The 13616-nt window shown below is 45.2% G+C and overlaps 1 protein-coding gene across 4 annotated transcripts in view; it reads left to right on the top strand.

The window, feature by feature from the left end:
• Positions 1-13616, top strand: part of ALDH1L1 (aldehyde dehydrogenase 1 family member L1) — a 120190-nt gene that overhangs the window by 13231 nt on the left and 93343 nt on the right. For all 4 annotated transcript variants that reach the window (XM_034658898.1, XM_034658899.1, XM_034658901.1 and 1 more), the window contains 4 exons: positions 7622-7773; positions 9827-10061; positions 10932-11097; positions 12901-13002. In XM_034658898.1, the coding sequence (XP_034514789.1) occupies positions 7647-7773; positions 9827-10061; positions 10932-11097; positions 12901-13002 (630 nt within the window). In that variant the 5' untranslated portion in view covers positions 7622-7646. The remainder of the gene's footprint in view (positions 1-7621; positions 7774-9826; positions 10062-10931; positions 11098-12900; positions 13003-13616) is intronic.

Here is a 13616-nt window from a genome sequence, read left to right as displayed (position 1 = left end):
TCCTAGTTCTTATGTTCCATAGATGAGAGAAATCATATGATAATTGTCTTTCTCTGCTTGACTTATTTCACTTAGCATTATCTCCTCCAGTGCCGTCCATGTTGCAGCAAATGTTGAGAATTCGTTCTTTCTGATAGCTGAGTAATATTCCATTGTATATATGGACCACAGCTTCTTAATCCAGTCATCTGTTGAAGGGCATCTCGGCTCCTTCCATGATTTGGCTATTGTGGACAATGCAGCTATGAACATTGGGGTGCATATGGCCCTTCTCTTTACTACGTCTGTATCTTTGGGGTAAACACCCAGTAGTGCAATGGCTGGGTCATAAGGGTAGTTCAATTTTTAACTTTTTAAGGGACCTCCACACTGTTTTCCAGAGTGGCTGTACCAACTTGCATTCCCACTGCTGTGCTGATTCTTAGGTGTCTTTGCCTGGGTGAAGTTCCATCGCCCCTTGCCAGGGGGCCGGGCTCAATGTTAAGCTGTTTTTGGTTGCTCTGTGTGGCTTTTGTTTCCTGAAGGCTTTCTGCACCTCTTTAGAGGATCAAAATAAAATGGCTGTGCCCTGATCTCTAGCCCCAGAGCTGATCTTGTCCGCTCTCTTCAGTAAACCCTCAGGGATAAGTGGTCTTCATTTTTGCGTGTGCCAAACTCTGTCGACTCCTGGGGTGCATGCCCACACTGATCCTCCTGGGGGAAGGCAGAGGGTCCCGGGCTTCTGCACTTTGTAGGGCCCTGGCATGGAAAGTGGTCTCAGGATCAGGCGTGCACCCACTCCATCCCTCCCAGGGGAAAGTGGAGGGTCACCACTTTCCTGTCTTTTGCAGGGCTCTGGCACTGATAGCTGCCCCCCTCCCCCGTCCCCATGAGCACATGGCTCATGGTTTATGGTGAACCGAGCTGAAAGTCTCTTCCTGGGCTTGCTGACTGTAAACAGTTTCCCCACTCCACTGCTTGGGAACTCTACTGGCTCAGTCACCCCCATTCTTTCTGTGACTCCAGGGATATTGAGAGCACACTGTCCCACCTAGAATTCTGGCCCGTTTCACCATATGAGCACCTTTCACACAGGGATATCTCTCACTAGAGCAGATTTCTAAGGGTGCCGATTTTGCTCTCTGGGGCTATATTACTTTCCTATAGCCAGCGTACTGAGGCTCCCCCCAACCTCCGCCAATTACCTTCTGGTATATCCCCTCAAAATCACTTCCCTGCAGGTCCTACCTTGCAAAAAGTGGTCACTTTTCTACTTGTAGAATTCCAGATACTCCTTTCTTACATCTCAGGTTGAACTCATGGGTGTTCAGAATGATTTGGTGGTTATCTAGCTAAATTCAACGGACCAGATGAAACAAGTTCCCCTACTCTTCCACCATCTTGCCTCCTCTAGCAGCACTGGGTATTGTCTGAGAGCAATGAATCACTAAATTCTACACCTGAAATTAATGCTACACTTTATGTTAACTAACTGGACTTTAGATAAAAACTTTTAAAAAATGTATGAAATATCTAGGAAATAGCTTAACCAAAGAAATGAAAGTCTTGTACAATGAAAATTATAAAACGTTGCTGAAGGAAATTAGACAAGTCCTCAATAGATAAAGACACACTCTGTTCATGGGTAGGAAGCTTTAATATGTTGACAATACTACTCAAAGTTATCTACAGATACAACACAATCCTTATCAAAGTTTCAAGAGCCTTTTAGGCAGAAATAGAAAAGCCTATCCTAAAACTCCTGTATAATTGCAAGAGGCCCTAGCTAGTCAAAACAATCTTGAAATATAATACAGTTGAAGAACTCACTTTCTTTTTTTGTATTTTGGTTTTGGGGGGGTTGTTTTTGTTTTGTTTTGTTGTTTTTGCTTTTTTTTTTTTGAGAACTCACTTTCTAATTTCAAAACTTACTAAAGCTACAGTAATCAAAAGAGCATGATCCTGATCAATGGATGGAAGTGGCAGTATAGAAACAAACCCATACTTGTCTGGCCAATTGGTTTTTAACAAATCCACTAAATGGGGAAAGATCAGTGTTTTCAATAAATGTTGGGGTAACTGGATTTCCACATGTAAAAGAATGAAGTGGGATCCCTAGCACACAGCATGTACAAAAACTAACTTAAAATTGGTCAGTCACCTAAATGTAACACCTAAAAGCATAAAACCTTAGAAGATAAGGGTAAACCTTCATGATGTTGTATTTGGCATTGGAATTTTAGATATATGCCAAAAGCAACAAAAGAGATAAATTTGACTTCACCAAAATTAAAAACTTTTGTGCAGCAGAGGACATTATCCAGAAAATGAAAAGACCACTTTCAGAATGGGAGAAAATATTTGCAAATTATATATGTGGTAAGGTATTAATATTCAAAATTTATAAAGAATTCCTACAACTCGAAAACAAAAAGACAACCCAATTATCTAATGTACCTAGGAGTGGAATTGCTGAAGAATATGGTAATTTTATGTTTAGGTTTTTGAAGATCTCCAAACCGTTTTCCACAGTGACGGCGCCATTTTACATTTTTACCAGCAATGTATAATAGTTCTAATTTTCCACATCTTTGCCAACACTTGTTTTCCCTTATTAAAATATTATAGATGACCCAAAGTAGGTGTGAAGTGATATTTCATTATAGTTTTAATTGGCATTTCCCTATTGACTAGTAAGGTTGAACATTTTTTTATGTGCTTATTGACCATTTGTAAATCTTCATTGGAGAGATGTCCATTCAAGTCTTTTCTCCATTTCTAATTGTTTCACAAAACAGATATTCAAACATACACTTGTTTTCATTTTTTTATTTTTAAATTTTTATTATTTTTAAATTTCTTATTTAAATTCAATTTAATTAACATACACTGTAGTATTAGTTTCAGAGGTAGAATTCAGTGATTCATCAGTTGCATACAACACCCGGTGCTCATTACATCAAGTGCCTTCCTTATTGCCCATCACCCAGTTATCCCATCTCCCACCCACCTCCCCTCCAGCAACACTCAGTTTGTTCCCTGTTAACTTAGTTAAGAGTCTCTTATGGTTTGCCTCCCTCTCTGTTTTTGTCTTATTTATTTGTCCTTCCCTTCCCCCATGTTCATCTCTTTTGTTTCTTAAATTCCTCATGAGTGAACTCATATGGTATTTGTCTTTCTCTGACTGATTTATTTTGCTTAGCGTAATACACTCTAGTTCCATCCACATTGCTGCAAATGGCAAGATTTCATTCTTTTTGATGGCTGAGTAATATCCCAGTGTGTGTGTGTGTGTGTGTGTGTGTGTGTGTGTGTATTTTGGCAATTGCCGACATTGCTGCTATAAACATCGGGGTGCATGTACCTCTTCGAATCACTATATTTGTATTCTTTGGATAACACCTATTAGTGCATTGCTGGGTCATAGGGTAGCTCTATTTTTAACTTTTTGAGGAACCTCTATACTGTTTTCCAGAGAGGCTGCTCCAGTTTGCATTCCCACCAACAATGTAAGAGGATTCCCTTCTTCACATCCTCGCCAACATCTGTTGTTTCCTGAGTTCGAACAGATACTTGTATACCAATGTTCATTGCAGCATTATTCACTATAGCCAAAAGGTAGAAATGGCCCTGTGTGCATCAACAGATGAGTGGATGTATACAGACATGCATACACATGCACACACAAATAGATAAATAAAATTCCTTCATAAAAAGGAGTAAAGTTCTGATACGTGCTACAACATGTTTAAACCTTGAAGACATTGTGCTAAGTGGACTAAGCAGATAAAAAAGGGCAAATACTGTATGATTCCACTTATATGGGATACCAAGAATAGTCAAGTTTATAGAGACAGAAAGTAGATTAGAGGTTAACAGGGGCTGCTGGTGGTGGTTGGGAATGGGAAGTTATTGCTTAATGAACATAGAGTTTCTGTTTGGGGTGATGAAATAGTTGTGATGTTTACACAATACTGTGAATATAAAAAATGTCTGAACTGCACATTTAGAAATGTTTAAAATGGCAAGTTCTATGCTACATATCTTTTACCATTATAACAAAATTTTTAAGCTATAGTAAACACAAAGATAGACAAACTGACAATGGAACAGAACACAAGTCCAGAGACAGATTTACCCATATATGGTACTAGAAAAATATTTCTGGACTTCTATGTCATAGACAAAAGTCAATTCCAGAAGGATTGCATGCAATGAAATGTAAAAAGCAAAACAATAAAGTTTCCCCCTAATATCTCTCTTTTTAAAATTAAGAATTTATTTTTTAGAGCAGTTTTAAGTTTACAGCAAAATTAAGGGGCAGGTACAGAGATTTCTTATATACCCAGTGCCTCTTGCCACACAAAACATCCTGTTATCAACTTCCTCCACCAGGGTGATACATTTATTATGACTGATGAACAATACAGTATCACCCAAAGCCCATAGTTTACATTAGGGTTGACCCTTGGTGTTGTACCTTATATGGGTTTGGACAAAAGCATAATGATATGTATCCGTCATTATGGTATCACACAGAGTGTTTTCATTGCCTAAAAATCCTGTGCTTCACCTATTCGTCTCTTTCCCTTCTCCAATCCTTGTAGCCACTGATCTTTTTACTGTCTCCATAGTTTTGCCTTTTCCAGAATGTTGTATAGTTAGAGTCATACATTATGTAGCCCTTCAAGATTGACTTCTTTCACTTAGTAATATGCATTTAAGGTTCCTTTGTGTCTTTTCATGGCTTGAGAGCTCATTTATTTTCAGTGCTACTGTCTGAATGTACCACAGTTTATCAATCCATTCCAACCAAGACACCTTGGTTGCTTCCAAGTTTTGGTAATTATGAATAAAGGTGCTATAAACAGCCATGTTCAGGTTTTTGTGTGCATGTAAGTTTTCAGCTCCTTCGAGTAAATACCAAAGAGTGTGACTGTTGGATCGTATGGTAACAGTATGTTTCATTTTGTAAGAAACTGCCATCCAAAGTGACCGTGTCATTTTGCATTCCCATCAGCAACGTATGAGAGTTCCTGTTGCTCCACTTTCTCACCAGCACTTGATATTGTCAGTTTTCCAGATCTGGGCATCCTAATAGGTGTGTGGTAGTGGTATCCCCTTGTTCTTTAAGTTGCATTTCCCTGATTACCTGTGATGTGGAGCATCTTTTCATATGCTTATCTGCCATCTGTATACCTGTTTGCTGAGGTATCTTTTCAGGATTTCAGCCTACATTTTATTCAGGTTGTTTGTTTTGTAATTGTTGAGTCTTCAGAGTTTTTGTATATTTTGGATAACAGTCCTTTATCAGTATGTCTTTTGGAAATGTTTTCTCCCAGTCTGCAACTTGCCTCCTCATTCTCCTGACAATGTCTTGCAGAATGGAAGCTTTTAATCTTAACAAAGTCCAGCTTATCAGTTTTTTCTTTCATGAATTGTACTTTGATGTTGTATCTAAAAAGTTACTGCATATCCAAGGTCATTAAATTTTCTCCTGTGTTATCTTCTGGGAGTTATAATCTTGTATTTTACATTTAGGTCTGTGATGTATTTTGAGTAAATTTTTTGTGAAAGATGTAATGTCTATGTCTAGGTTCACATTTTTGCATGTAGATGTTCAATTGTTCCAGCACCATTTGTTAAAAAACTATTTTTGCTCCATTTTATTGACTTTGGTCCTTTTCAAACAATTAAGATTTTAGAAGACAGAGAGGACATCTTCATGAACTGACATAGGCAACAATTTCTTAAATAGATTACAAAAACCACTAACCATAAAGGGAAATTTTGATGAGTATACTATGTTAAGTTCAAGAACTTGGGTTCATTAAAAAACACCATAAGACAGGGACGCCTGGGTGGCTGAGTCATTAAACGTCTGCGTTCGGCTCAGGGCATGATCCTGGAATCCTGGGACCCAGCCCTGCATCAGGCTCCCTGCTCTGCTGGGAGCCTGCTTCTTCCTTTCCCACTCCCCCTGATTGTGTTCCCTCTCTTGCTGGCTGTCTCTCTGTCAAAAAAATAAATAAAATCTTTAAACAAAACAAAACACCATAAGACAATGAAAAAATCAAGCCACAAAATTGAAGTTATGTTTCATAAATATATATGACAAAGGATTGATAGTCTAGATTATTAAAAACAAAATAAAAAAACAAAAACCCTCCTGAAAATCAGTGAGGAAAAGGCCACCCAATTAAACAAAAATAGACAAAAGGCTTAAAGAGGCAGTTCCCACAAACAGATGTTCAAATGGCCAATAAACATAGGAAAAGGTGCTCAACTTCAGTAGTCATCAAGGAATTGCAAATTAAACCCCAATGACATAGCTATATTTCCCATTAGCAAAATAGCTGAAAGGAAAAAGACACAGGCCTGTATGCCACATACATGGGTGTGGAAATTGGTACAACCACTTTGGAAAATGGACAGAATCTGTTAAAGCTAAACATTTTCATGTCTTTGACCCCAAAATCCACTCCCAGCAATGGAATTTGCCCAACAGAAATGCGTATCTATATAGTTAGAATCATGTGCCTGAATCTTGATAGCATCCCTATTGTAATAACCTCAAACTGGAAACTACCCAAATGCCCATCAACAATAGAATGGATGAATAAATGTATTTATTTACATTCACACAGCGAAATACCATGCAGCAATGAGAACGAGCACAGTACAGCTACACGCAACAATGTGTACAATGTTGAGTGGAAAAAATCCACAGAACATTACACTGCATGATTCTATTTATATAAATACGAACATACATATATGGGGGCTGCTGGAGTGTTTCTTTCTCTGAGTGCTAATTACAGGGGTGTGCTTATTTTGTGAAATTCATTGAACTACATACCTGTAATTTTGCACTTTTCTGTATGTATGAAGCATGTTAATACTTCAATAAAATTTTCCAAAGGACATGTGTATTTTTACAAATGGATGATTTAAAGAAATATATCAAGTGCTCAGCAGGTGTTACAGATATGAGGATGGTGATTGAACAACCCAACTTAGAGACATTTGCATGATGTAATTATTCATTATTTCACATATCTTCCTTCTATTTGGCCATCCCAGTGGCACCCCATTTCATTCCCCCTGATCGCACCTTCAGTCCTCAGGGCCCATCCACCCAGGCATTCCTTTTTGTGAGGCCCAGGTAAGCAGGCCCTCAGGCCCAGACTCCCTTGCTGCTTTCTAGCTCAGGGATATAAGCCTGACTGCAGGCTGAAAGCCGTTTGAGGAGCATAGCATCTGAGAAAACTGAGGCTTGATGTAACCAGGTCATAGCACTGGTTAGTTATAGAAATATGCTCAAATACACCTCAGAGGGCTTGACTGCCAGTGTTCAATGCCAGTTTGGAGGGTTTCAAGGAGGAATCCCTAATTCTATAATCTCCATTCGAATCACCCACTGTGGCATATTAAATTCCTCCCTTGCAAAACCTTCTCCTCTCATCCTTTCACAGTAGTGGCTCTCTGAGGAGGCCTGATGCTCAGGGAGCTCCAGAGGTGACCCCAAGTGGTTGAGGTGGGCAGGGGGGGCAAGGTGCTGTGCAGCTGTCCACCTGGTCTAGGGCTGGCTCCCTAAGGCCAGTGAGCCCTGTCTAACACTCTGGTCTTATTCCATCCTCAGATCCTTCTGACCCATCCCTTCTGCCATGAAGATCGCAGTGATTGGGCAGAGCTTGTTCGGCCAGGAAGTTTACTGCCACCTCAGGAAGGAGGGCCATGAGGTCGTGGGAGTGTTCACTGTCCCAGACAAGGATGGGAAGGCAGATCCCCTGGGTGAGTGGGTGACCCAGGACCAGGGAAAGGGGGTGCCCAGGCAGGCAGGTAGCAGAGGGCAGTAGGTAGGAGCAGAAGTCTTGTGATGGTCATGGGCATCCTTGGCTGGAGGCAGCCCTATATGGTCCACCTTGAATCCTGTTCAGGTGCTACCAGCTGCCCAGCTTTTCTGGAACAAAATAGAGACCCCTTCCCCAACTGATCATGAGGTGGGGTTTGCGTCCTGGAGAAGGGCCAGGGAGAAGCCCAGTCTCCCCCCAGGACCCTGCTGTCTGACCATTCCAGGCTTCTCTGACTCCAGCACCAGGCTCTGAAAGGGCTGCTAGGTGGGAGACACCGCAGGTCAGTATTTCCAAATGTGAATGTGCAGGATATCCCCATCAGTGGGAGTGCCTGTTATGCAAAGTGCTGAGCCTTTCCCTGGGAGTTTCTATTCAAAAGGATGGGGTTGAGTCTGAGAATTTGCATTTCTAACAAGTTCCCAGGTGATGCTGATGCATCTGGCTCTAGGAGGAGCACAGTTTAAGAGTCATTAGCCTCTAGGCTGGGAGCCTCAGCAGCACTTCAGGATGCAAGCGTCCTCTGCTCAAATGAACAGACCCTCCCAGGGACACTCAGGTCCTTCTCAGGCCAGAGGGATGCAGGATCTAGGGCAGGGCTTAAAAATGGAGGCCAGATCGAGAAAGGAGCCTTGTGGGGCTGGCCAAGCACAGGGGCATGGCTCATAGGAATAATTAATCTACCTAGACTGAGAAGCACAGCTGACCCCTGGACCTAACTCCAGCACTACTGTGATGCTAACCAGCCCTCAGTCTCAGACTTGACACCAGTGTGTCCCGTGATATAGCCTGACCTCACCGCAGCCTGAGCCCTGCCCTCAGCCACTAAGTGACCACAGATACTAGTCTCTGAGCGTAGACCCAGACAGAGCTTAGCTGGGACTTGACCCTGACCTTGGATGTCTTGCAGAAGTATTCCTCTGATCACAGTGTGAACAGCTTTTGCAAGCACAGTCCAGTCTGCTCACTTCGATCTCACCCTCCCTCAATACCCCTGAATGCAGTGCAGAGGCAGAGGGGGCTAGAGAGCAGGTCAGGTCCAATCAGAGGCCAGTCATCATGCTGGGTGTTTTAACAGAGAACCCAGCACAGGGATGTGTTTGTTAGGTGCTGAAGAGGGCAGGCAAAAGAGAACTCCATGCTGTCAGGGTAGTGACTGAAGATGGCAGCTGCTATCTCTCAGGCTGGGGCAGAGGGAAGCTGTAACTCCTAAAACTTGGAAGCTTGGGGCTGTAATTCAGACCCGTGAGGATCGAGCATGCTGCTTATACTTGCTGGTAACTGGGCGGGGAGGGTGTCTGCAAGCTGAGACCCGGACCTCGGACAGCAGACATAGTGGGAGAGAGGTGTACATTGGTGCTAATTCTGCAGGTATTGGGAAAATGGCAAACTAATTCAGCTTCTATTCTGGGAAGACAGTGCTGCTTCTAGGGTGAAGAAGTGAGGCAGCAGGGTGGGGGCTCTCAGGACAGCAACCTGATAGAAAGGAGCGAGTCCCTGTTCTTTGCCTTCTTTCCCCTTCTCCTCAGCCTTTTAGTCTCCCTCCAGCACCCCTTATCAGCAGTGCTTGACAGGGAGCAGCTGATGAAACAGGAATGCAGTTTGCAGGGTCCTAGCTGCCATCCCAGAGAGCAGTAGAAGGGTGGAGGACAGTAACTTGGGGACAGCATGACGAGGCTGTGGGAGGGGTTGAGGAGAAGAGCTCAGTCTTAAGGTGCCAGACAGGACTCTGGGTGAGGGGAAGCTTAGATGTCTTGGAGGTCAGCAGCAGTCCGCCCATGCAGAGCAGCCCCTGCAACTTCACCCTTGGCCAGTGCTATCCCCTTGGTGCTGCCCCTTTTGTGCTGCCCGGTGGAGCCCCTCTATGCAGTGGGGAAGGACAGGAGGGATAGGCTGTGAGAGAAGATGCAGGAGTCACTTTACTGGGAAGGCAGCAGTGGCTGTGGGTGGGTGCATGCAAGGAGGGGCCAGTTTCTCAACCTGCTGTCCCACAGGCCTGGAAGCTGAGAAGGATGGAGTGCCAGTGTTCAAGTTCCCCCGCTGGCGGGTAAAAGGACAGGCTCTGCCTGATGTGGTGGCAAAATACCAGGCTTTGGGTGCTGAACTCAACGTCCTGCCCTTCTGCAGCCAGTTCATCCCCATGGAGGTCATCAGTGCCCCCCGCCATGGCTCCATCATCTACCACCCAAGTCTGCTCCCCCGCCACCGAGGGGCCTCAGCCATCAACTGGTGAGACAGGACAAAAACACCCCCATCTGCCCAGAAGTCATCCCCCCTTAGCCCAGAGTTTTGCTCTGGGGCCACAGAGCAGGCATCATGCAGGGGCCTGTCTTGCACTGCCAGATGGCATCCACACAGCTGACTGGTGAGATGTGATGAGTAATCAAGAGTGCCAGAGAGAACCCGGAACAGGCGTCATCAAGTGCTCTGCATTCCTGCAGTAAACTGTGAAGTGAGCACTTCACTGTTCCCCACCTGCAGCAGCATCACCGGGACAGAGCACATTAAGGTGCTCACCCAAGGGTACCAACCCAGGCCGTGCGGCCAGAGGCCTGCTTTAACCCACACCCATTGCCAGTACACAGTAGCATCCCAATTGGAAAGGAACAGAGATGCAATAAAGGGTCACCTGAACAACATAGTTTGACATGATAAGCGCTCAGGAGACAATAGATGGGATGATGTGACTGACGGGTGGTGCAGTTTAGTTGGGTGGTCAGCAAGGGGAGACATCTGAGCTGGGAAAAGAGTGGGTTTGTAGTCAGACTGGGATTCAGGCTCCCTGACCTCTGGTTACATCTCTTCCTTCTCTGGGCCTCAGCTTCCTTATCTGTAAAAGGGGCATATAATGCCTGTGACACCTGTTGGGGTATTGTGTCACACCAGGCATATAGGGTTTTACCACAACGCCTAGCATGTGGTTGGTGTCAGTAAATACCTTCTCTTTCCAGGTCTCACCAGAGCAGGTATCAGTCCTCTCAGGGGTGGGGCAGGAAGGAGGTTGTTGAGGGTGACCAGGGGCCACAGGAGCTGCTCCCAATTTGCCCTTCCCCCTGGTCCTTCCTCCTGGACTCAGGCTTTCATGCTTGTGCTCCCCAGGACCCTCATCCATGGAGACAAGAAAGGGGGGTTTACCATCTTCTGGGCAGATGACGGTCTGGACACTGGGGACCTTCTGCTCCAGAAGGAGTGTGAGATCCTTCCGGACGACACCGTGAGCACTCTGTACAACCGCTTCCTCTTCCCTGAAGGCATCAAAGGGATGGTAAGGGCTGGGAGCTGGCCATGCCACATGTGGGCCTCCCTGTCTGGGCACCCTTTCTAGGCCCAGCCTGCCTCCACCTCCAGGCTGCTCCCTAATTCCGGAATTCTGGAGGGAGAGAGCTCTCATTTCAGGGTCTCAAAGAGGCAGGATTAGGACATACAATGTATTGTTAGGCGAGACTCTTGCTTACCACTGACAGAACCCAATTCAAAAAGCTTTATCCAAAAAGGGAATAGTTTTCGGCCCATTTAATATAGAAGACAAAAAGCAAGGGTGGTGTCAAGCATGGCTGAGTCCAGGGGCATAAGCCCTGTCATAGGGTTCTGCATCTCTGTCTTCTTACTGATTGTACTTTTCTGTTTGATTAGTTTCCTTTTCAGGTGGGCTGTCCTCAAATGGAAGGAAAGGTAGTCACTGGTGGCTCAAGGCTTATACCTCTTGATTCCAAAGGAACAAAAACTCCTTTTCTCACAGAATTCATGCATGAAAAATCAGAGAAGCCCAACTGTAGTCATGCAGGCTGAGTCGTCTGCACGAGAGAGGATTCTGTCATCAAAGCAAGACAGACAAAAAGGACTGAAGTCAGACACAATTGTGGTTGGCACAGCAGGCAGGCCCCGTGAGGCCTGACCCTGTAGGGATTGATGTGTCTGTGGGGCTATTGGTGGTGGAGCCAGAGGAGGCCAGCCAGGGTTGGCCAAAGGCAGTCACACTTAAGCTTCCCATTGATACCAGCAACAGGCAGGAATCAGACAGGAGGTCAGGTCTAAGAGGAGAGCATTCCCTGTTTGGAGGTAACAATAAGCATTGCAATGACTAAGAGTGTTTGCTGCTGTCCATATGTCAGCCATCCCCTTCTCTCCGCTTCTGTTTCTTGCCAGCCACCTTTTATTTTTCACGTTGTGTCGAACAAGATGCCTCTTGTATTCTCTCCCATGGAATCTACTTACTCACAGAAATAGTGAACAAAGTAGATTTGCTGGAGATTTGATGGGTTATCTGGCACATCCTACAGGAAACAACTAAAAACATCCTTTAGGGCTACGCTGTCCAATATGGCAGCTGCTAGTCACATGCAGCTATTAAATTAATTAAATTGGATTTTAATTAAAAATTGAGCTCCTTAGTCCCACTAGCTACTTTTCAGGTCCCCAGGACAGGAACTACACATGGCCGATGGCCATTGTATTGGACAGTTCGGACATAGAACGTGTCCACCACTGCAGACCATTCTGCAGGACAGTCCTGCTTTAGACATTTCTGATGCTCATCACTTCTTGGTTTGGGCAGCCTGGGACTCTCCCCCCAGGACCCCTTTAGGATGGGCCCAGGCTCCCTGGTCTCCTCTCCACTTCCCTGATTCCTTCTCCCACAACCTTCCCCTTTCTTTAACAGAGAAGCTGCTTCCTGCTTAATCTCAGACTTCCAAACACATCCTGGGGCTCAGGATCCATTCTCCTTCAAAGATGGGGATGGTTTTAGACAAAAACATGGGATTTGTGTTTGTTACACCTCTAGAGGGCTGTAGTGTATACAGTCTCCTAAGATCTCAGATGGTACGAGGTTGTCTATATAATCGTCTACAATTGTGTGTGGTAGAGAGGGCAGGGTTTTGTACTCATCGTTCAGACTGGAGTTAGATCCAGGCTAACTGTACTCGTTCTGATGATGGCTATTCCTTGGCTGCCCGTTGTGTGCCAAGTGTGGGGCCAGGCAAGTCTGGTCAGTGTGGGACTGAGTCCAGGCTCATGGTGAACCCAGGGGTTGTAATGCTGGGGGTGCCCACTGACCTTGTCTCCCCAGGTGCAGGCTGTGAGGCTGATCGCTGAGGGCAAAGCCCCCAGACTCCCTCAGCCTGAGGAAGGAGCCACCTATGAAGGCATTCAGAAGAAGGAAACAGCCAAGGTGAGTGCAGGGCCCTGCCCACCCTGAAGCTTGCCTGTGCATGGGCTGGGGTACAGAGGGTGTCCCAGGGAAGCTGGGGTTTAGGCTGAGTTGCCAAGCTGTAATTGCTTAAGGCCTGAAGAGAGAGCAGACCAGGCAGGAGACACATGAGCAAAGCTCATGTGGCACCTGGACAGACAGGAAACAGGGTGTGTTCTGGGTTCTTCTCTGTTCCCCTTAGGGAAGAATGGGCAGGCAGTGTCCCCAGGAAGAAGAGCTGGGGTGGGCTGGTGTATAAAAAATCAGCCACAGGGCCAGAAGTCTCTAAGATGGGGTATGAGAGGTAATTCAGTTTCTTGGAGCTATTGCAGCCTCGGGAATATCAGGGGGGATCTATGGGCTGTACCTGTGCTCAGGGCTTATGGGGTGCATAGGGATCTATGTGAGCCCTGCAGGTGAGGAGAATCTGTCAGGGACAATGCGATGGGCCTGTACTCTGTGCTAGGGAGGTCATGTAAGGCTTTGGCCATCTTAATAGAGTGCTATCTTCCCCAATCATCCTGAAGTTTACACAACTAGTGGAAGACTGGGGTCAGAGAGCACCCAGAACTGGGGTACCAGGGAAAGGCCTCCCC

Source organism: Ailuropoda melanoleuca, chromosome 4 (assembly GCF_002007445.2).
Source record: "Ailuropoda melanoleuca isolate Jingjing chromosome 4, ASM200744v2, whole genome shotgun sequence".
NCBI lineage: Eukaryota > Metazoa > Chordata > Mammalia > Carnivora > Ursidae > Ailuropoda > Ailuropoda melanoleuca.
Note: the sequence above shows the minus strand (reverse complement) of the source record. Positions and strands in the feature narration are given on the sequence as shown.